The sequence below is a fragment of the Macrobrachium rosenbergii genome, chromosome 18 (assembly GCF_040412425.1).
Source record: "Macrobrachium rosenbergii isolate ZJJX-2024 chromosome 18, ASM4041242v1, whole genome shotgun sequence".
NCBI lineage: Eukaryota > Metazoa > Arthropoda > Malacostraca > Decapoda > Palaemonidae > Macrobrachium > Macrobrachium rosenbergii.
In genome coordinates this window covers 12815854-12839233 of record NC_089758.1, presented here as the reverse complement: position 1 = coordinate 12839233, position 23380 = coordinate 12815854, and the positions used below count along the sequence as shown (strand labels likewise).

At 35.5% G+C, this 23380-nt stretch overlaps 1 protein-coding gene across 28 annotated transcripts in view; it reads right to left on the bottom strand.

Annotated features, from left to right (window-relative positions):
- The window catches only part of LOC136848123 (transport and Golgi organization protein 1-like), a 97980-nt gene that overhangs the window by 12047 nt on the left and 62553 nt on the right, over positions 1-23380 (bottom strand). For 5 of the 28 annotated variants that reach the window (XM_067120361.1, XM_067120379.1, XM_067120370.1 and 2 more), the window contains 9 exons: positions 23275-23369; positions 17741-17767; positions 14757-14888; positions 14178-14198; positions 13421-13537; positions 8485-8562; positions 5196-5342; positions 4585-4674; positions 2848-2919 (listed from right to left, as the gene is read on the bottom strand). In XM_067120361.1, the coding sequence (XP_066976462.1) occupies positions 2848-2919; positions 4585-4674; positions 5196-5342; positions 8485-8562; positions 13421-13537; positions 14178-14198; positions 14757-14888; positions 17741-17767; positions 23275-23369 (779 nt within the window). Of the gene's footprint in view, positions 1-2847; positions 2920-4584; positions 4675-5195; positions 5343-7897; positions 8003-8484; positions 8563-13420; positions 13538-14177; positions 14199-14756; positions 14889-17740; positions 17768-23274; positions 23370-23380 lie in introns of all 28 variants that reach the window. The other 23 variants (XM_067120385.1, XM_067120362.1, XM_067120380.1 and 20 more) reach the window with 9 other exon arrangements.

The following is a 23380-nucleotide window of genomic DNA, read 5'->3' as shown; positions in this document are numbered from 1 at the left end:
AAAGGAAGCAAAAGAGAAAAAATACATGAAAAATAATCAAATGAGAAGACTTCTGATTGGTACAAAATGCCTGTACTGTAGTACTCTATGAAGCAGAAGCGTGAGCAATGATAAGAAAAATGAAGGAAATTTTGAAAAGGTGTGATAATAAAATACTACATTAAGATTCATAGCCAGGAAAATAGTAGGATGAAGACCTAGAGAAAGGCCAGGATATTGTGGAAAATGAGGATAGTAGAAGACCTGACCTTAAAGGGGTCCAGGCAGAAAGAGAACAGGACACACTAGTGAGGAGAGAACTCAAGATGCCAAACACAACAAGCAAGGCAAATACTAGCAACAAAATCTTAATTTAGAGTAAATATGTAACTTAAAGTTACATGAAAAGTACTTTAATATCATACTAGCATTCTAATTGGGTTCCTGCTAACATATGCCCCCTGAACCTAATGCACCTACAGTGGGTTATTTTTAATAAATACATTAAAACTTACATTTCACAACTAAAAAATATATCTTAACTGGTTTTCACACAACGTACAAGAATTCTAGCCTCAACGAACCTACTAGTAGATAGAGTGGTAGGTATGTCACCCAGAAGGTTGCAGTCCAAAAATAAAACTTGGAGCACATAACCATTTTAAATTTCCATTGACTTTGCAATTAGGTTTTCTAGGTTTACAAGATTACATTTACCTAAGATGAAATGTCCAAAAACATTCCATGAGTTATCTAGTCAATGCATAAAGCTGTGACTCATACCCCAATATCTAATTACAGTACTGTACTCATACTTAATAAATTTATTACACCAATGAAAAGTACTGCTGATACTACAACGGTATGTACAGCGCAGTTTACTCTCCTGATATGCAAGGTAAGCTCTGAATTATGATATGTGTCTTCATAAGCATAGCATATCCATAATGTAGAGCCATTTTGAAAATGATGCAGAAGGTGATATCGACATGAATATGAAATGCACCCCCAAAAAGGCAGCCTCTAGTTATATGGGACAATGGACTTAAAACTACTGATGCAGGCTACCATCTTGAATTTATAATAACATTAATTATACTATATTTAAGATTTGACAAATAACAAAGCTGAACATAATATTAATAACAAAAATTATACATCTGTAAAAACATCATGATCCAAGTCCCATGAGAATCAGGTCCATTACAGTAAACTGGAGGCATAATTATTACCTTCATGGACTTAAGTAAAAATGGTTTTAAAACAATTATTTCAACTCAACATATATAATATGTTTCATAACCCAGTTTTAGCAGTTAACATCTACTGTTCTAAGTAATCAATATATTAAGAACAGAAGTTGGCAAACAGTAACCACTCCTTCAACAATAAAGGACAGAATTACACTCTCTTTTCAATCATAAACAAAAAATACCAATATCCTAAATTTAAAATATAAAGTGTAAATTAATATTTTGTATTTTTTGTATGTGAATCATTTACAAAAATACATGCAAACACTAATACAACAAAATGGGCTAGCTGAATTGCAGCTTTTCCTCGGAGTATCCTATCATCCTCAGTCCCATTATGCCTTATCTCTCATGATTATTACAAATAGTTTCTATTTTTATTTTTCACAATGCATTTGTGTAATTGAAGGTACAGTATATATTACCTTACATAATGCATTTGTGTAATTGAAGATACAGTATATGTTACCTTAAACTGCTAAATGCTATTGCATAAAACTGGCAAGTAAAAGGTATGGCTTGATGTTACAAGTGATTATATGTTAGTTTTATAAGTTAACTGTCATTATTTTATTTTTATTTTCTGTGTTAGTGAAAAGGTATGGGCATTTCAAAACGTATAAAAAGCACGTTTAATTTTATAAAATGTTTTTATAGCGAAGCATTCTTTATGTTTAAAATGTATCTGTTCTTGTTGTGATGTCATAGGAAGTGACATCATAGGACGGAAATGGCGGGAGGGAAAAAAATGTAAACAAACGTGGGCGGCAGTTGAAAAGAGTGTAGTTAGGTAGAGAGAGCTCTCTGATGGTTACATTGGTAATTTTGGTTTGTAAGTCTATTTTGTGGTTTTTGTTGTCTTAAGCTGGATTGTATAATAAAAGAAGAACAATGTGAGCAGATGGGTGAATCGCATAATTGAAGCATTTGTGGACGTGTTAGGAAAATTTTCAACAAGAACTATGTACATTAATTCCTATAGGGTGTGTCCCCATTATGTATATTCCTAATATGACAGCCATTCTGTCCACAGTGATCTCGCATATCAGGAAAATAAACTGTACCATCTAAAGCCTAATAGGCACTGTATTCTAATTTGTAATTCACCTCCACAATATCCTTCATTGAAAAAGCACAAACAAAAACATTATAAAGCACATTAGTGAGACACTTTTAAGAATTTCTGGCAAGAAAATTACCAAACTGGAAGGACATGAGTACAAATCATAAAAATTAAACAAGAGCCTTAAAAAAAAAGTAAAATTTTCTTTAAAGAATTTTAAATCTTCAAAAATAATTGTGTTGGCAAACAGAAGTGGTTCCGTAAAATATAAAAAAAGTTATATACCTCTTTAACAAATTATTTAAAAGTAATAACCCATTACAGCTAGCATGAAAATGCTGTAATGTGATATTTAAACTGTACACGTATCAAATCTAAAAAAGTTACAGACACCATTGTTAGCTCTTTACCTGACTAAAAAAATAAAATACAGAAAATTCAAAAGCCAAACACAACCAAAATTCTAAGAGAAGACCTGATGAATAAATACCTCAGTTAACTTTACAGGTATCAATATCCATGTATAATACTATCAACTATAAAAAAACATACCTGTTCCACTTGATAATCAAGTTTATTAGCACGCTCCATAGATGATGATAATTCATTGTGAAGCTCTTCATTCTGAAAAAAAAGTCAATTGCTAATTACTTATACAAGCATGGTTCCACAAAAATCTTAAGACTACTGAAGTAGCTTGCTAAAATGTAAACTAATATGTTACTTGATTTGCCTTGTAACATCTGGTCTTTCCATACACTTTAAAACAATTATTAACACTAAAACAGGGCCTACGTTGTTATTCTATATACAAACTAAAGAATCACTTGATATCAATCCAGAAACTTTTTAAAAATTCAATACTGTATATATAATTTTTATGAGTAAACATAAGAACAATATTCTCTTTTGACAGCAACTAATTGCATCTTTTATCCTAAAATCCATTAGCTCAATAAATTTTCTATACATACTTACTAGCCTGTACATCAAGAAAGCAAATACAACTGTACCTTATGTAATCTTTTTTTTCTTTTCTCTTAACTAAACTTTTATTTCCCTCTTTCAACCACTCACTGTTTTTGGTCCCATTTCCAACATTTCTGAAACTATGAATACAACCTGCTGAATTTATTAATCAATCCTTAAATTTTGTACACTTTACATACTCAAATTTCCACGCTTCTGTCTTTAATCCTAGCCAAATCTTTATCCATTTCTCCTTGGTACTCTCCTGCTTCATCCTTATCTGACTCAATTATCCTGAGTAACATTACCGATACATTTCAACCCCTTCCTCTCCACACTAAATTTCCATGTGTCTCAACTTTTGCTTCAACCCAATAATGAGCAAACAGACTCTTCTCGCAATAAGATCCATCAACTTGCTCTCCCATGAACTCTGAACTAATACATATTTAACAATCTTTCCATACAGTTTTCTCATTTACAAGTATACTTGTAACTTTCAATACTTTCCTTTCGTTACCACTATCTAAAATGGTGGAGCATGTTAAAAAAAACCACAGGTCAAATAGGGTCTACGGATTTTCCTGTGTATCACCAATTTTTAAAGAACATGACTGAAAAAGAAAATGATAAAAGAATTATAAAGCTAAAAAAGCATGCTGTCACAAGCTACAAAAAAAGGGATGTCCTTTCCTACCAGAAACCCAAGATCCAAGGGGGAAAATGCTCACTGGCAGTCATCAAACCAAAAGACTATTATCACCTTTTTAATCAAGAATGACAATCAAAAGATTCAACGTTGACTACATAAATGATAGGTTTGGAGAAACAATTACTTATATAAAATCTTAATTCCTTATAATTAAACTAAAACCTGATCTGATTAACTTCATTTATATAATTTTTTATATAATTTTTTTCTCCCTAAAACTAAGTTTTTCTATTTGGAATTTTTAGGTTTACTGGAATCTGATTTTCCTCTAAAAAGCATATAATTACTATATGTGAGAAAAGTAATTCAATTTTGCATTTTAAAACTCCCTAAGCTTGTCACTACTTCAGTCCATATTGGATTGAGTGTTGGAAAATGTGGGTGCAAAATCTTGATTGGTTGGCAGGTGACACTGAACCAAGACTACTATTCAACAGTGAGGGTTATTTGGAATTTTGCTATAAAAATAAGTGTGTTTTGAGGTACACCATCCAACAATAATCCATTATCACAAACCTATTGTGTTTTGAGGTACACCATCCAACAATGATCCATTATCACCGATCTATAAAATACAAACCTATGCTTATAAACGAAAGAATACTTACCAATCTATTCTTTAATGCTAAATCTGAAGTTAAAGTTTCTACTTTCTCTCGCTGACCATCCAACATTGATTGCAAATGGTCAATTGAGGCCTGAAAACAAAAATCCAGTTACTAGTACAAATCACTGATACTTAGTGTAATATATTGTATATTTCAGTCAAAATTCCAATAAAATCAGAGCTGAGGAAACCAAATACTGTGGACTACTGCATAAATCAAATCTACCACATTACACACTCATACAGGTGTTCTACAACTGAAATGGAATGCCTTCTTTTATGTTAAGGTACTACAAGAGGTTACAGCACATATTACTGAAACCTTACACTAATATTAAAAAAATAACTGCCTGAAAAAAGCCTCTCAAATGAAGAAACGTATGCGCATCAGATGTAATCAGAAAAACTCTTTCATTAAATACTACACAAGTTTTTTATCCAAATGGATCCAAATTTTGCTGCATAAAAATCTTTTACCCTAAATGATTTCCAAAGTTCTGAACATACTTCACACTAACATTCTTTTAACAAAATGAGTTACATATTAAAGCACCATCTCTCCAAAAAAGTAATTTATATGACTTTGTAAAAACACAAAAGTTGAAAATTTACCTGGAAAGCAGAAGCTTCTTTCTGTGCTGCAAGCATTTCAGAGAGCATTTTGTGCATCTCTAACCCATTGGAAGTCGCTTCTTCAAGCTCGTGTTCCAACTGTACAATGCGTTCCTCTAGCTGGATCTTTTCATTAGCATACTCATTCTGCAGGGTAAATACTCTAGATACTTATTCTGAAGGGCAAATACTTATAATACTTCTTAAGCAGGGTGAATACAGTACTCTTTTAATACTCAATCTAAGAAGCGAATACATATAACATCTAGTCTGTAGGGTCGATACTCTTAATATGAAATTACTCTTAGTACTTACTCTAAATACTCTCTATACCTTAAATCATTTAGTTTTTGTGTAAATGTCATATCAAATAATAATAAAATTTTCATAAGGGACATGAACTGGTAGTCTGTAATACAGGTACTTTAAAATGCTAGTATTTTTCATATTCTATGTAAAAAAACTGTAAAACAGAATTATCACATTTAGCAGAGTAAACAACAATACTGACTGTCCACATATAATTTACCCAGAGTTAAAAAAGCTGCAACAATGTGGTTACATGTTTTGTAAGTTAGTTGTTCTATGATATATATTCTAACTACTATGATATATATTCTAAAATATATATCCTATGATGTCATAAATTCTAAGATATATTTAACCTGAACAGAAACAAAATGAGCAAAACTTCTGTAACCCACCCTATTGAGAGATATTGTTAGAAACAAGTGCCATATAGTATGCATCACAATCTACAGCACTGCTGTTTAAAGCATATTTTACCAAAAATATCTGGGAACAAATCTTTCTAAGCTTTGAAGACCATCCTCTGCATCACAAAAAACAAACTTCTGAGTAGGGTACTTATTGATTCTGATTTTAAAACGATATATGGCTTTCCAATCATGCAATGTCAAAGTTACTATGAACTGGAATTGCAACTTTCAAAGCGATGAAAATCTATAAAACAATATAATTCTTCTTAATATAGCAGAAGCCCATTAGTCAGGAACACCCCCTTTCCTTCATGGAATATTTTGGTCAAACTTAATTCATGCAAATTAAAGCTGCTGTTGCGACACTTTGCTGCAAAGCGTCAAGTTAAAAAAATCACTAATTATTGTTGATTCAAGATTGGGCCTCCACACAGGATAAGTTCTACTTTTAGTGTTGACCTGAGTTCTCTGTACACAAGCGTGACCACTTCAAAGACAAAAGATAAAATGACTCCAAAATGGCAGGCTTATTTGTTTGGAGAACCTCATAATCCCAAGATGGGATGGATCTTTTCTAATTTTGTGAAATTCATTACCCCATAAAGTTTTCTAAGATGAAGGGTTTTTAGAGATGTTAAACAACCACTGATGGGTATGACTGCTCATGAACTAACTGAAGTTGCAGCTTTGGATCTTTACTAGTATCTTCACTTTCCTTTATGCCTATAAGGGCAGGTATCCAAAACATTTCAATTTGTGGAGTGGAAACTTATGGAGTAAAAACTGAGTGTTCTAGCCTCCCCTGATATCCAAGGTTTTAGGCATTTATTTGACTGCAATTGAGAGAGAGAGTTAGTTAGTTAGTTAGTTAGTTAGTTAGTTAGTTAGTTAGTTAGTTAGTTAGTTAGTTAGTTAGTTAGTTAGTTAGTTAGTTTGTTAGTTAGTATGGCTTGCAATATGTTTGTTTGTAAGAATGTATGGCTAGTCTTCTCTTTCTTTTATAAAACAAAATCCCTGAGATATTCACGGTTCCAAAATACATGTCCATCTGTCGCTACTTGGAGGAAAAGAACATGTAATGAAAACATATCAACCTAATGCCTTCTGCTCAAGAGGAAGCTAACAGCATGACTTTATAAGAAAGTGTGCCAATGCTGCAACTCAAACTCTAAATGGGGAGTTTGTTAATGAAAGAAATTATCCAATGTTCAAGTCTTAAGAAAATGAGCAAATAAAACAAGTTTAAACATACTTAAGTGCATGTAGAAAAGTATGATAAAAAACACCAGCATAAAAGCTATAGCTTTTGTTCAGCACATTCAATTATCGTTGAGGTACGTACACACCAACAAAGGTAATGTGTTGAAGTTTACCCATTTCATTTACACTATGAAAACCACTTTGACTGAAACAATAAATACAGTTATAGACTAAAATTTTAATACATAATTTCCCACTCTTCAAATTTTATCCTGAGTAACTAAAAAATTAAATATATTTATTAAAATGCTTATTTAAAGGATGGGAAAATAATTGATATTTTTAGTATACTACTAGGTAGAATATATATGATAGGTTACCTGAAGATGGCATCTTAAGACAGCCCCTAGCCTAAACAGGTGAAAAACACTTTCATTTTTCAAAGAACGCTTGAAAAAAATTCATACACAGCATAATATGCTTATTTCAATGTTTTTCTGAGATTAAGCAATACAAAAAGTGTAAATTCACTTTTAATTGATATTTTCTATGTGGTCCCTGAAAGTAAGCCATTTGCAACGATCTAGCAACCACTCAGCCCCACTGAGGGCCAACTATGAAATCTCTATTGCATTTTACTATAACAGATACAACTGCAGTACAGTAAAAAAATAATGTGTATTGTACTAGCGAATAACTATAAAAATTCTACAGTATAGCTGTGCAGGGTTCACTCCCATCCAAGCTAAGTATTTCTTTAAAAGTTCTCTTAACAAGACTGACTGGCATTAGCACATCGTCACTTGCTAATAATTCCTCTTCTTCTTCGCCAAGTAGAAGCTGCTGTTCTGTTGCCACTGCAAGCTCAGTCACCTGTGCCAAGCTTTCCTGGAGTACCAAATGCAATGAAGAGATCAAGCTGTTACCCTGGTTCCCTGACACACTTATTACAATAGAGAGTAATTGAAACCCTAAACAAAAAACCAAGCCATAATGTCAGTATTCTAACTCCCTACATCATCATGCAACACAACCAACAGATTAAAGACCGAGGAGTTTACTTTTGAAGAACAAACATTCCTTCAACACCCACAGAAGGTTCTATTCCACTGTTTCTCTAATAGCAAGAGATCAAACATAAATCCTTTTTGGGAAGCATAACCAACATATGAATAAAATATGTTGGCAATAAAGTTATTAGAACAGCACCAAGAAAAACCTGACCGACAAAATTGTCAAATAATTGTTTAGAGACAAAATGTGATTGAAGATAACAAAATGCAATATTCAGTTCACAAATTATTTCCTTTCAAAATTTAAAGGATACATGAAAATATTTAAAACATAAAAAAAAAATACCTATAACTTACCTTCACCATTTCCAGCTGTGAGCTAATTTCATTAACATCTCCACTAGACATGGTTACTCTTGAAGCCACACTTTCTAACTGCAAATTGTAATAAGTAACACAAATAACAAAAAATATAAACAAGCATTAAAATAAAAACACTTTATGCCTTACTGATACATTAGAGAATGTGGTCATCCCCTCAGTAACATGCATTGGTGACAATGCAACAGAATATAAATAGGAAATAAACAAATGAGAAACCTGGACTAAATGACATTCACACTTCCACGTTATATGTCTAAAAAACCCTGCGATTCTCCCTAATTTTCATGTTAATAACCTTTGGAGTAAGCAGTTCATAAAAAAATTTATGTAAATGACTAATGAGGCTGAATATTAATGAGCAATAAAGATGAGTAAACACCTGAGGAGACAAGATTATGATAAATACTTGTCATATTCCCCAAGTACAAAGAGTAATGCCAATAAAACTGATTTACCAGGTTATCTCAAAGACATTAAACATTTAACATCAGGACATCTGTTGAAACAAGGTCATTCTAAAAATAGTTTAGTAAGCAAAATCTCAACATCACTTACTACAAGTGCTAATTAAAAGAGATCCTTTTTATTTACCCCAAAAAGTATTTTTGGATATGACATTAAAAATTACCTTTATAAATTTTCATAATATTCCCAACAATCTGTGACAAAGTAACTAATGGTCATTTGCCCGTTTATAATGTTGATGCATCAAAACATAACAAAATGTGCATCATACTAATGAACATAAATACAGCTGTCAATAGTGCAGTTTGAAAAGGCAAACAAAATTCTTTAAAGAACTTTAACTCTGTATAGATTGTATAAGAATGTCATGCAACATTACAGCCAACAGAAATTTTACAAGACAAAAAACTTAATGGAAAACTGCTTTATGTTAAATATATAACAGTACATTTAACATTGAATGGACAAACTAGTAAACATCATGTTTTTCTGTAAAAAGGATTTTACTGATATACCCATTTATAAGGTATGTGCATAATACTGTGGTCCACTATATTCACAAGTTACCCAGTCTTTTGTCTGTCAGACAAATAAAGGTAGTACCACTTCATAAGCAGCCTCTGGAGCCTCAGGTATTTTCACTGACTGTATTAAACCAGCAAGATCCATGGGGCTTCACGGAGGGCACTCATTATATGAACATGGGGTTCATATGAAAAATCTTTCGTTATAAAAATTTTGTTTCATCACAACCCAATTAACCATATATGCCTAGACTGGTATTTAGGTGGGAGGCCATTATGCTGAAGATCCCAGACTTTATTTTAAGCTTTTAGAATTTAAGTGAGCACTTAGGGATTGTAAATGTAATGCAAGGCACGTTATCATTTAAATGCCCTTCAGTATTGGAAATGTACTACTGTAGTCAGTACTTAAGAAGACTGGCTCTCAACACTTCATTGAAAGAATGAGGATGTGAGTGATGAGTTTGCAAGCTCTTTTACTGGAAGCAACATGACCTGTTGTGGCTACCCATATGATCAAGAACAAATCTGATATTCAGTGTAAGAATGATTAGGCATTTCAGAAGGTTGATGACTATCACTTGAAACTGTTTTGCTTCATTTATTATCCAATCAATGAAAGCATCAAGAAACTTGCCTTAATCAAAAGTATGTCAAATCTAAGGATTTCCTTCTGCCTTTGCCCAGTAGTATTATACCATATAGAGTTATTACCTCATACGTAATTGTGCATCTGAAGAGAGAACCTGACAATCTTCCCTGGCATGCTAAGGGATTCCGTTCCCTGATGATAATGGAAGACAAGCAAGGAATGGTGAAGTGTTGTGAAAGGGTCTTTAGCACCAGCCATTTGGATCTTCATGCGAGGTCGGGAACAAACAATCCTTGACCATCCCTGGTGGGTAAGATTACCCACTTGCTGCTAGTTTTAGGTTTTACCTAACCAGCTCTAAGAGGACATCAAGATAATTAACAGCAACAGTGACCAAACCAATGTCTGTTTATTTTCCCAACCCTTGAATCAGCTCCAATGATGCAAAAGAGAATGCTCACTGCAATATTACACTCTCCACTTTGCCTTATCCCTCCGAGTGTGAAGACGAATGCTGTTCAGGTCATTTTAGAACAGCAACAAAGGTGGTATCTTGAAAAACTTCTTCCATGGAAGGATGATACAGAAACTGGTTGAACCTAGAGCAGTTGGCCCAGAAATCATTCCTGCTTTTATTAGGGGACACTATAATACTCATCCTCTAGTCCCTGGAAGTATGGAGTGTCCCCAAAAGCCTGCTTGAAGGAGCCAAGCCAGATATAATTCAAAGTATCACCCTTAGCAACATCCAAGCTGCTACGTTCTGTGGGGCTGAACAAACTCAAACAGTTGTACTGAAGCATGCCATGCAACAGCCTATTAAGGACTGGCTCTACATATGTAGAGTCGTGAAGATTACAGTACAGTGACCAACTCTAGCATAGGACCTGACTCTTGTTATGATTTTTGGCACATATGCCATTCCCTCATAGGCTTTAGCCCCTGCTAAGAGATGACTCCCAGTTGACACAAAGCCTTAGAACATGTGGTGCCCAAAATCATGCCACTGATGATGAGGTGTTGGCAATCACATTTTTATTTCTTCCTACAAGGCAAATAAATGTTATTTGGAAACTTTTGAAGATGGTCAGACTTGGAAATAATGATGCTATTGTTCATTGTTCCATAATGTAAAGACTTTGTAGCCTGATGTTACTGACAGCATTCATCATGAATATGAGTGGGTATATTCAGAACATTCAAATCTCCCAGAAAACAAGGGAGTTAGCAAGGCTTCTACTTCAGCACAAGACTGAAGTTCAGGCATCTTGAAAGAGCTAAAAAATCTGCGGTTATGGCCTACGCAATCTTTCAGCATTCCGGAATTCAACTGTTTACCACTCCTACAGGTCATGTCATGAGAGAATCATAATTCAAAGTAGTGGCACAGTCATACATTCTGAAGACATACCAGACAGGTCAATTTGAGACTGGCACTGCTTGGCCAATTACAATGCACAAACTATTGGAAGAAACATACCAACTTCTTGTGCAACAAGGGGAAATTCTGCTTCTGTGACAATGACCAGACTTGGAAGTGTTAATTCAATAATGTTATAAAATTTCTGTTCCCCATACAACAAGGAGTACAAGGTGTGGGAAAAACTCACCAGAAGACCATAAGGCACTTCAACTCCTAAATTAACACCACAGCTGGAAATGTTGACAGTACTAAAAATAACAAAACAGGAGACAGCACAGTGTACCAATAAGCAGGATGGAGCATGTGCAGTAAGAGCTTTCTAGATTTTGTCTCATATGGAGCACCATGTCACTAGGATTTACCCATCCATGGTAATAAGAGAATGTGTGTTTAATGGTGTTATGATGAAACATACAGAAAATACGTGGAAGACAATAGAAGAACAGCTAAAACCATTAAAGGACTACCAAAAGTCAAATAATACATACTTGGGGATCCAGAGAACAAGTGTGTGGTGGACTATCTTCTTCTGTCCAAGAGACAAAAGACTAGTGATTCCGGGAACATTATGAATCGTGAGAAAAATTATATACTGTACGGCATATATATACACACTATTAATTGGTCTGTGATGAAACACCACTGGTAGATAAAAAAAAGTTTTACCAAAAAGACATCATTTACAATTTGTTCACATCTATGGTATTCAATGGCCCAACTCCTCAAATTTGTTTCACAGACAAAAGAGTGGCGAGAACTTACAGATGTGCTATGGTTCCTAGGTTTATGGTAGATAACTGCCTCATTTTTGCATCTACAGCATTGCACACAGCTCAGCAAAATTCCCCAAATATTTCTTAAATTCATATTCCTAAGAGTTTTGTATTGTTTGTAGGTTAGAAAACCTTTTCACAAATTTCCATTCCTAATTTTCAATTTCTGGTCCTTATATTCTTTGCACTTCTTTACATGCAATACATTGCAGCAGAGATGTAAGAGATAGCCTGGCTTGCCATGCCAGAGAACCTTATCAACTGTGTCAGACCTCTTGGGGCCAGGTTATATTCCCCAAAACTTCACCTGATCTACTGTCAAGACTGACTGCTTACCAGTGGGTTTTATATTCTAGCAGGATGACATACAGATATGCAAAGAGTCCTGTGATGGGTGTGCCCTTGTCATCAACTGGCAAGGTTCTAAAAACACCAGAGCACAGTCTAAAACCCATATGGATGACAGATTTCTTCTAATTTAGTTTTACACACAGAATAATTCTTAGTCTTGGGACCTACAATGTGAACCATACCACCTCAATATTGGCTTTTCATCTGCTCCACAATGAAGACTAGATACAGCATTTAAAATATGGAAGCGATTTATCTTTATAAACTTAAGGGCACCAATATGATTAGACCATGAGAGTGTTAAATCAAAATCTTAAATCCAAGAATCTTAATTCCTTTTTAATAAGGTAAAATAATAGCTTCCAAAATAAAACTGGGTACTACTGCAGGTACATAAACATCTCATAAATCATATGGCAACAATCTTATGATGTACGCTAATCTTAAATAATAAAAGTGAAATGAGTCTAGTTTCAAGAAAATTTCCACAAATCTACTATTACCTTAGTTCCTACCAAATTTCTCATAGATAATGACCCAGACTGCAAAAAAAGTGATGCAATTATCTGCTGGTTATCCAAGGATCATATGCACATATAATCTACTGTCAAAGATCATGAACATGAGTCAATTTAAACTTTATTTGAAAAAACTAGATGTTTACTTATGGAGACATGTCCATTCAAACACAGGTCTATGCAATTAATGAAGGCAACACAATCTTCCTTACATTATAAAAATTTTTAAATAAAACAAATATAAAAAGATTGCAATGCCTCACCTCTGCACGAGCTTTCACTAATTCTGCATGAAGAGACTCATTTTCATCAGCTTTCACTCTGTTCTCATGGTCGATACGATTCAGTGCTTCTAGGAGTGGGCCTTCCCGAGAGATTTTCTGCCATAAGAAAACTCGTTATTAGGAATACATGACAATTCATCCATTTTATCTTGACGAACTGCAAACCATTTTTAGGAATATTAATTTCAGTAACCACAATACATTAAATCATCCTTATATATTCCAAAACCTCCTACGAATACAATATCTTGGAAGGCAAGGATCAGGTAATAAGAGGTCACTTAGTACTTCTGAGGTTAAGTCACACTATCTACCACTGTACTTCCAAAGGCAGGTCATACTAACCATAACTGCACTTCCAAGGTCATTATTACAATATGCTACTACTTCCAAAGTCTAGTCATATATATTACCTACAACTGTACTTCCAAGGTCAAGTCATACTATCTACAACCAGCCAGAGCACATAAGATTTTATGACAATACAATGTACATGATAATAAAAAATTTTACCTATACATTTAATTTTAGCTACTGATAACCCTATAGAGAAGCCATAAACATTACTGATCCCTACAATTTTAAAATTGCCAAGGCAGTAATTTTTCACTTAAAAAAAAAAAATAGAATTTTAAGCAATCCTATTTTCTTCTCTACTTACAACTCACTAATTTTTCAAATACAGTACTGAAAGATAACCAATGTACAGTCTTTACAGCAATTTAGTTATACATACACAAAGTAATGCCTGCCATGCCTAGAAATGAAAAACAGTAGTATTAAACAAAATGACAGAGGAAGTAGTTAAATTCTTCAAGTCTATACAGAAACCTCAAACTTCTTCAGTCCTTCTTATTATGCCCCATACAGTTATACCTTGGTACTAAGAATGCTCTCAATATATACAATTCATTTTATGGACATTATGTCCAGGCAAAAAATTGTTCTGTTTCATCCATTTTGCTCAGCCTTCAGACAAACAAATTTACATTGCTCCTTATAGGAAAAATTCTTTTGGTTTTCATACAAACTGGCACCCAGACAGCCTTCTGGAACAGATTAAGTCTGAGTATCAAGGTACCACTGTATAAGGAATTGCATTACTAGAGCATTTATATGGACTACCAAGAATGATAATATGGATACAAAATTAATGACTCAATCATGCTTTGAGTAAGAATGACTTAAAAAAATTGCTAGATAAAAAATTATACTATATATTTCAAGATACTACATATAAAGCATATGATATTCAGATGATAAAAACTTAAATTTTATAATGTTTCCCTAGTAACCGTAGAATGATATAACTTACCATCATCACAAGATGGACAAAATATATGGTGACTACTGTGCCAGAAACGATCAACAGAAACACAAGCATGCCATTGGACACCTGAGGTTCTGCTATTTCTGCCTCAAAGCCAAATGCCAAGCCCTCAGGAAGCTGAAATGTAAGGAAATAATTATTTGGACTGAAATGTAAGGAAATAATTATTTGGACTGAAATGTAAGGAAATAATTATTTGGACAGACTAAAAATATCAATGGAATATATAAAGCAAAAAAATGGATTATTTAAAATGAATTAAAGAAACAGCAGGCACTATGACTGTAACACCTATTACATTAGCATTTCTTCTATTACACTAATAAGCAGTTTCTGTTGCAAGCCAAGAAATACAAAATGTAAAAAGTCAAGTATCTGCACCAAATCTTCTCACCAAAACCTTGACTAAAATTATTCCTAAATTCTTAATTACAAAATATTCCTTTCTTGCACCAATAAAGTCTCATTAAAGATCTTTCATTTTCATCTGACACAATAAGCATATTTACTTGAATACAATTTTGAAATACAGTATCAAACTCTTTCTATACTATAGCTAAGCAGTATATTATGAACAAATTATTGATGATAACTAACAACTAACCATAATCTTGCAAAATTATACAGTATACTCTTGCAGTCAAGGATTATTCTTCAGTTCCATTGCATCTCAACATACATATAGCATGTCTAAGATCTTATAAAAGTAAGACTTACAATTATGTTATGATAAAATATGCCAATTTAATAATGAACACGAGAACAAAAAAATCTGATTCAATGAACATGGTACAGCAAATGTAAACTACATTCACCCACATCTTGGCTAAAATTTGACTTCCAGTAATGTACACTTTAATTTACCTGATAGGGAAGCAGTTTTAACTGTAACTAAATCCAGCTCTATACTATCTTGTACTGACACCTTCAAAACATATCCCAATAACAGAATACAAACACAAAAAGCCAAAAATCCCAACCAGTAACTAGACAAAGTTCAATTCCTTTTGAACACACAGACATATACAGTCAAGACATACACATCAAGTCTACAAATAAATGCAGCAACAATAACCATGCCTTCAGGTAACCATGTGAAAAAAAAAAAAATAAAATCCAAAAGCCAGGGATAGTACAGAGTTGCAAATTTTTCCCCCCACACTTTACAAGTTGGCTTTCGAAACACACGTTCATGAGCTCTTATGTTTGTATGCATATCGCACCTCTTATGCAATACCATCATCATAGTTTAACTAGATGACCTGGATGACTGATAGTTCCTTACAGGGTTGATCCAGAGTATTAATTTATAAGTGAGAAAATTTAGTGAGCAAAAAATAATGCTGAACATCTACTGGTAAGAGAACAGTGGGAAAAGATAAAAGTTAAAATACTGAAAGCAATGTAGCTAGGAGCTTTGCTACCTCGCAGTGTGTTGTAGAAGGTATATAGTAAGCATTAACATTTACAGGAACTACCCTTAATTATTCCAAAGAACATCTGGTTTATCAAGAATGAGACTTCCTCTCTGCATCATTTTAAAAAGTTTTAGCTATAGATAAAAAAGTAAGATATAAGGTAGTCTGTATAGCTTAGCCAGCAAGCAAAATTAAGATTACAAAGCTTGCTTTCCAATAAAAATAAAAAGGGGGCAGTGTATATCTGACCAGAATAGATGAATCAGTAGCTTGTCCTAGTCACAATTAGCAATGAAAAAATACCATTTGATAGAGACTATTTGTTGACATAACACAAACCCAAATGTATAATGCATGAGGAAATTTTCGCACATGTAATGGCATACTAAACACGGATTACAATATAAATTAGACAAAGGTGATTTTACATCTTGAAGATAAATATACAGTACAGAAAACATGGCAATGCATAAAAACACATCAAATGACATATCACCGAAAGCAATACACTGTTAAGCAAACTATTATGGTCTCCAAAACGTTTCTCAGTTGAAAACACCTGAGTTTTATTAGTACTGTACCCTTACACAATAACCAAACAACACAGTCACTGGTAGTTCTACTGCTGACAAAAATGTATATGAAACTTACTTAAAACAAGTAGCCAGCATGACATTAAAGGTTGAAATGCAAGCTAGACATAAAAATGTTCTAAGGAATATGCAATACCAACTCTCCATAGATTTTCTGGTATTTATAATGTACATAATGTAATGTATGATAAAATACAAAATGGGAAAGCATAAAATGATTACTAATGCTCTACAGTTTGAAATCCATCCTCTACATAACTATATTAAGCCTTTTCCTTTTTTTATATAAAACTTGAATACATAATATATTATTTTTCATCAACACACAGTCCAATATAATCAGTAGTCAATGAAGGCAATTTCATGGTAAATTCATGGAGTGTGAAGGGCAAGTGACTGGTAACTCACAAATTTACTACTATTCAGCCTACTTCCAGCCTCATACCTACCTATGAATAATGTAATATAAGACCAAAAGCTTTTATGACCAAATGGGACACATGATTAACTAATATTTTTTTTTTTAAGTCAAATTCATCGAGTATCTTGCTTTACATTTTATGAAACTCTCCCAAGAGAAAAAATTCCCAAATGACTTATTACCAAAAATATATTTCTATACAGCATTAAAACTTCAACTAAAAACCTTATGCATTTGTTCACTTTACACTCTACCTATAGAGCTTGCTTTAATTTAACAGTCAAGTAAGGTATGCTCTATATCATGAAATAACCCAAGGAAAACACAATGATGCATATACAATATGCAACATGATTTTAATTTCAAAAAAAAGATTCACATTAGGACTGTCTACCAATCATAAGTAGTCTTAGTTGAAAACATTAACTACCTAAATTCAAAATTAGACAACTATACCTTGAATGATATTCTAAAAACAAACAAAACCAGCTTATGAGCCACACATCAAAGCAAGCAAACAAACATTAGTACCAGTACCTGAACAGCTCCCGTTAAAGCCAACCACTGTTGGAGAGAAAAATGGGGCTTCATTCTACAGTAATAATGGTGCAATCCCCTCTTTTAGAGAACAATGCTGTCTCTTTCAATTAATGACATTCTTTCTCACCATGATAATTGGAAACTAAAACATAAGTTATAGGCTGTGATCTTCACATCATGTGAAGAAAGGGCTGAATGCAAATACCAAATCACATTCAGCAAATACAAAATCATTAACAGTCTTACTGTTTTATAACACAATTTAACTGAGTTAAAAAGTAAACTTGAATTGCCATACATTTATACAATGCAGTATGTATTATGATAATGCTTTAACATATTCTCCCAAAAACATGCCAAGTGCTAATATAAGAAAAATGCTTCCATATACATTGTAGTTCATGTAGATGTTTTTGCAACTAATGTTTTCCTTAATACTGTACTCCTTTCTATAGACTTCAAATCTGTATTCCTTCCTACAGACTTCAAATAAGTCATAAAGTTTTCAACTAAGAAATGAAGTTTTCATAATAAAACTAATATTGTAATACTTACTTGAACACATGAATTCATCCTTAATCCCACTAGCCCAAACACCTCTCTATTACCAATCCCACTAGTGGGAAATTTTAACACCCAGCGTTACCAACACTGCAGGTAAAATCGTGTCACTTGAGCTACCATAACAAACTGTTGGCAATGCTGACACAGTGTTGTACCGACACTCCTACCTTTGTCAATTGCTTTATTCAAGTTCAAAATTGATGTGGGGAAAGGAGGGTGGGAATCATTCAGGTGTTCAGGTAAGTATTACAATATTAGTTTTATTATGAAAACTTCATATTGTAATACTGTACACTCCCTGAACACCTGAATTTGCCCGATTAACAACATTTAAAGGAGGAGGGATCAATTCTATTGCACGCCCCTTTTTACAACCACAGATATGGTAGCTCACCAATCTGCTCTGCATAGGATATCTGTTTAGTCATACACTCACCATATCAATCAATGCTTTCTGTGAAGAGACAAGCTGGAGAGTACTTTGATCGTCAGTCAGGTTAGTACTGCCTCAGTCCATCGACCTCCCATGTGGTTCTTCAGAACCTCTCATGTATGGAGGAGTACAATAAGCCTCCCACTTGGCTATTCAGAGCCTCTCATTTATGGAGGGGAATGAAGCAGTATGCAGAGCAGCTGTCCCTCCGGGTAACCCATCTAGGTTGCGGATAAGGGCTGACGACCTGCGGATAAGGCCTGACGACCAACAAGCGACAAAGTATCTCAGCGCCGACGAAAGAGCCTAACCTACAAGAGCACCCCCTTGGACTCTCATAGGGAGAGTATCAAACACTAAGATACTTAAAACGTACTAAATCTAAGTTCACGTGATTATACTATCACTGCTGCCTAAGATTCTAAAGACTAACAGGCATTCCCCTGTCTGGTTAACCTAAGAACCTCTGAACTAAGAGAATACCCCCTCAGCTAAAACATACACACCCTAGATAACAGAGTTAGCCACTACACACAGACTACGAGAATAACCCTCCGACGAGGTGAATTGAATGTCTCTTGGGTAAAAAGAAGCAAACGCTGAGACGGACTTCCAAGTGGTGTGGCCATACTCCGAATACTGTGCATTCGGGGTAAGACAGAGCTTAAAGACAACGAGAAGAACCCGGAGAGGTCTGGGAAATCACCTCCCTCAGAAAGTAACTAATCATGTTCTTTGACAGCGGACGGGAAGGATTCTGCGGAGAGACAAAAAGTGTAAGCAGACGAGGACGGAGTTTCTCAACCTTTGACAAATAGACTTTTAACGCTCGCACCCAACATAAAGACATCTCTGCTGGATCGCCACCAACAAACTCTTGCGGAGAAAGAACCCTAAACGAACAAGGCAGAGGGTTGACCTCCAACTCCGTCTTCGCCACAAATTCTGGAAGAAAGGACAAATACCTATCATTTCCCACATAGGAAACCAGCCTAGAAACTGCCTGAAGCTTACCCACCCTTCTAGCTGTAGCTAAAGCCGTAAGAAAAAAGCACCTTCTTAGTCAGTTGTCTTGGCGCTAGATCTTCAATGGGTTCAAAAGCAGGGGAACGCAAAAGTTGAAGTACTTCCGACAGATCCCACGGAGGGGCCCAAGTTGGCAAGACAGGATGTTCAATCTTAAAAGACCGTAATGAATCATGGATGATCTTACTACTAGAAATTTCAGGAAGATGGTAACTGACTGTACTGCTACGCATTGAGCGGTAGCCAGCAATAGCCAAATACGAAAGACCCTTGACTTTCTGAAGGAATAAGAGAAAATCAGCTATCCTAGCCATAGAAGGTCTAGAGATGGAATGACCTTCCTTACGACACCAACTTCTATACATTGTCCCTCTCACCTGGTAAAGCTTACAGGTTGACTTTCTCAGGCTGAAAGAAAGCTGTCAAGCCACAGCTTTAGAGAGTCCGGCCTGACTACCTGCTCACTCGACAGTCGCCATGCAACTAAGTTCAGCACGCGAGGGTTTGGATGATAATGGCGAAAAGTGGTTGTCTGAGAATATCTTTCCGCATGGGGAGGAAATCAGAACTTCCGTGAGGAGCACTAAGAGTTCCGGAAACCAAGGGCGTTGGGGCCAGCAAGGAGCTATTAGAGTCATAGATGTCTTGACACTCTCCCACAATTTCCTGATTACCTGATCAATGAGACTGAATGGAGGAAAAGCATACACCTGCATGTGATTCCAATTTTGTAACATTGCATCAGTGCCTACTGACATGGGGTCCACCACTGGTAAGAAGTAAACTGGAAGACAATGGTTTAATCTCGTCGCGAATATGTCCACAGTTGCTGGCCACTTCAGGAGAACCTGACATACTACTTCCTCAGCCGAAGTCCACTCTCACCCAAATACCTGACGAGAGCGACTTAACGATCGGCCAGTACGTTGAGGCTCCCCTATACAAATTGGGGAAGAGGAGATAGATCCGAAGGGACATAGCCGTTACTCTTTAAGAAAACCATTAAACCTGACAACATCCAAAGAGAGTGCAAAAGAGCCTCAGTCTGATTGCGCAACACATCCTCCAAAGCACCTGCTTCCCTAAGAGAAATCCCTACAAGCCAAGATGACGCCCGAGACCAAGACAGGGTTGCCTCAACCGATTCGTTGAGTAGCAACCTGACACCTGCCAAAGGGTTACCTCGAACTGAATAAATTGCCTTACACGGGGAAAGAAGAGAAATGTCCTGCCTGTTAGAAGTCACCACCGATGCTAGACGACCATCCGCCTCCTCCAAAGCCTGTCTAACCCGACGAACCAAACCAGCCCACACGAAAAAGGAGCAGGAGTTGGCTTAGTAGCATAAAAAGACTCAAATAAAGATTGATTTCACGAATGCAGTGGCCAGAGCTCTTGCTTGAGGGTACGAATTAGTAACCTATTCAAGCATCAATCTGTAATCGTTACTGATAGGAAGATGACATTCTAAGTCCGCCAGAATCTCCTGAACCTCCGAATGATAATCCTGTTCTGCAAGTCCAAACGGACTAAGACAGATGAAGGAAGAGGAACTTGACGACGCCCAGACGACGATGAAGAGTCTGCAAACAGACCACCATAACTAGAATGCTGAACACCAACACCTAACCGGGTACCTGGAGCTGAATCCACATTGTTGATTCCACCGGGAGGAAGAGAGGGAGGGACTGAGAAACCCGGACCCGATTCCACATTGTTGCCAAAGGAAAGACGAGTAAGAGGAGCCGAACCCATGTTGCTAAACCCTGGGGGAGGATGCGCAAATGAAACCGCTTGCTGCGGGATGGAAGAAGATGAAGAAGGAGGGAAAATGAAAGAGGTAGAAGCTACACTCAGAGGATCCGCAGGGGAAAATGCTGGCGATGACAGTCGCAAACTGCTCAGAGAAGGTACTGCAAGACCAGTCAAAGCAGCAGATTGCAAACCCGAACAGGAGGGACAGGCAAACCCTGCGAAATACCTGATACTACTGGAACAGCTGCTTAATGAGGAAGCAAGGGGTTGCGCATACCCAAAGGGTTGGGACCTGAAACGCCTGAGGCCAAATTTTGCCGAAACTGCATTTTCACCTGTCCAGAAGATCCTTCTACTGAAGAAGACTGTACTGGGGAAGGAAAGGCGGAAGACAGAGGAATAGCAGACAAAGAAAGAGTTACCTGAGAAGAGAAAATGCCAAAAAGTTGAAGAAGGAGGGAAAGCGGAAGATGCGGAAGCTTTGGGAAAGACAGAAGAAGAAGAAGAAGAAGCCGAAGAGGAGACTGAAAAAGGAACAACCAAAAGTACACAGAATCCGGCCCTCCTTGATAATCCTGAAGCATATCCGACATGAATTCTGGATACTCCTGTGTCACATACTCTCTAATGTTAGCGAAACCATTCAAAAACAACCTCTCACCAAAAGTCTGTCCCCTTTTCAAAGATCCAATAAATCTGCATTATATTTCACCACGTCCAATTGCCGATCACACAAACCACTTTTAGAGGCCAAAAAAGACACACCAGAAACCACCTTACTACTGTAGATGAAGGAGTATGAAAAACAGAGAAGGGGGAAACTAAAGTAGAAGATTCAGAAAAAGTCGAAAGAGAGTTAGGAGCTAAAGCAAAAGGATTCTGCCCCACAGGAGCTGAAACATTGACTTGAGACTTTGAGCCAGACCAAAAAAAAGAAGCGATGACGGCAAAAATTTTGCCGGAGCACACATTCCACTCAAACCCGAAACCGGAACCTGTACAGGAGTGTCAGTACACACCTGTGTCAGCGTTGCCAACCGATTGTTATTGTAGCTCAAGTGACAAGCTTTTACCTGCAGTGATTGTAATGCTGGCTGTTAAAATTTCCCACTAGTGGGATTGGTAACTGAGAGCTGTTCGGGCTAGTGGGATTAAGGGCAAATTCAGGTGTTCAGGGAGTGTATTACAATATTATGAAATTATGTATAGATGGTATTCGTCTACGAATATGATTTAAAGAACTGATTTAAAAATTACAAATACCTTAAAAGAAACTGATGCAAATATACCGAAAATGTAATATAAAATTACTTTACTACCTACAGCCTAAAAGTTGATATAAAAGATAAATGCCTTCATCCAACAAGTAATATTACAGCAGTTGTAAGATATGCTTTTAAAGGTAGTAAGACAATTTTTAATTATTAAATTTCATGCAATACAAATATAAAACTTATCATAAAAAAGTTATCTTTCACCTAAATATATATTCAGAATGGTAAAGGAAAAGTGCATTCTGTAAAGAATGAAAAAGATATGGTAAGTTACTCTAAACCTTGAGGTTACTTCAGAGAAGCAGTCTTATAGAACATCTTATTTTCTAAGTTCACAATACAGAAAATCTATTCTAAAGACTGTACGTTTTAAACAGATGACTAAAACTGATACAATGTCTAATAAAGTTCCTCAAATCCAAGGAAAATGATCTGACTCAAGAGTTAAACTAAACAATAAAATGATGACTTTATCTTACCAGATTGTGTGATGTCTTTAAGAGACCCTCAGACAATGACATATCGGCTGATTCACCCTCTGAAGATTCAGATCCATCCATGACTGCACCTTCACCTAGGCAAAGG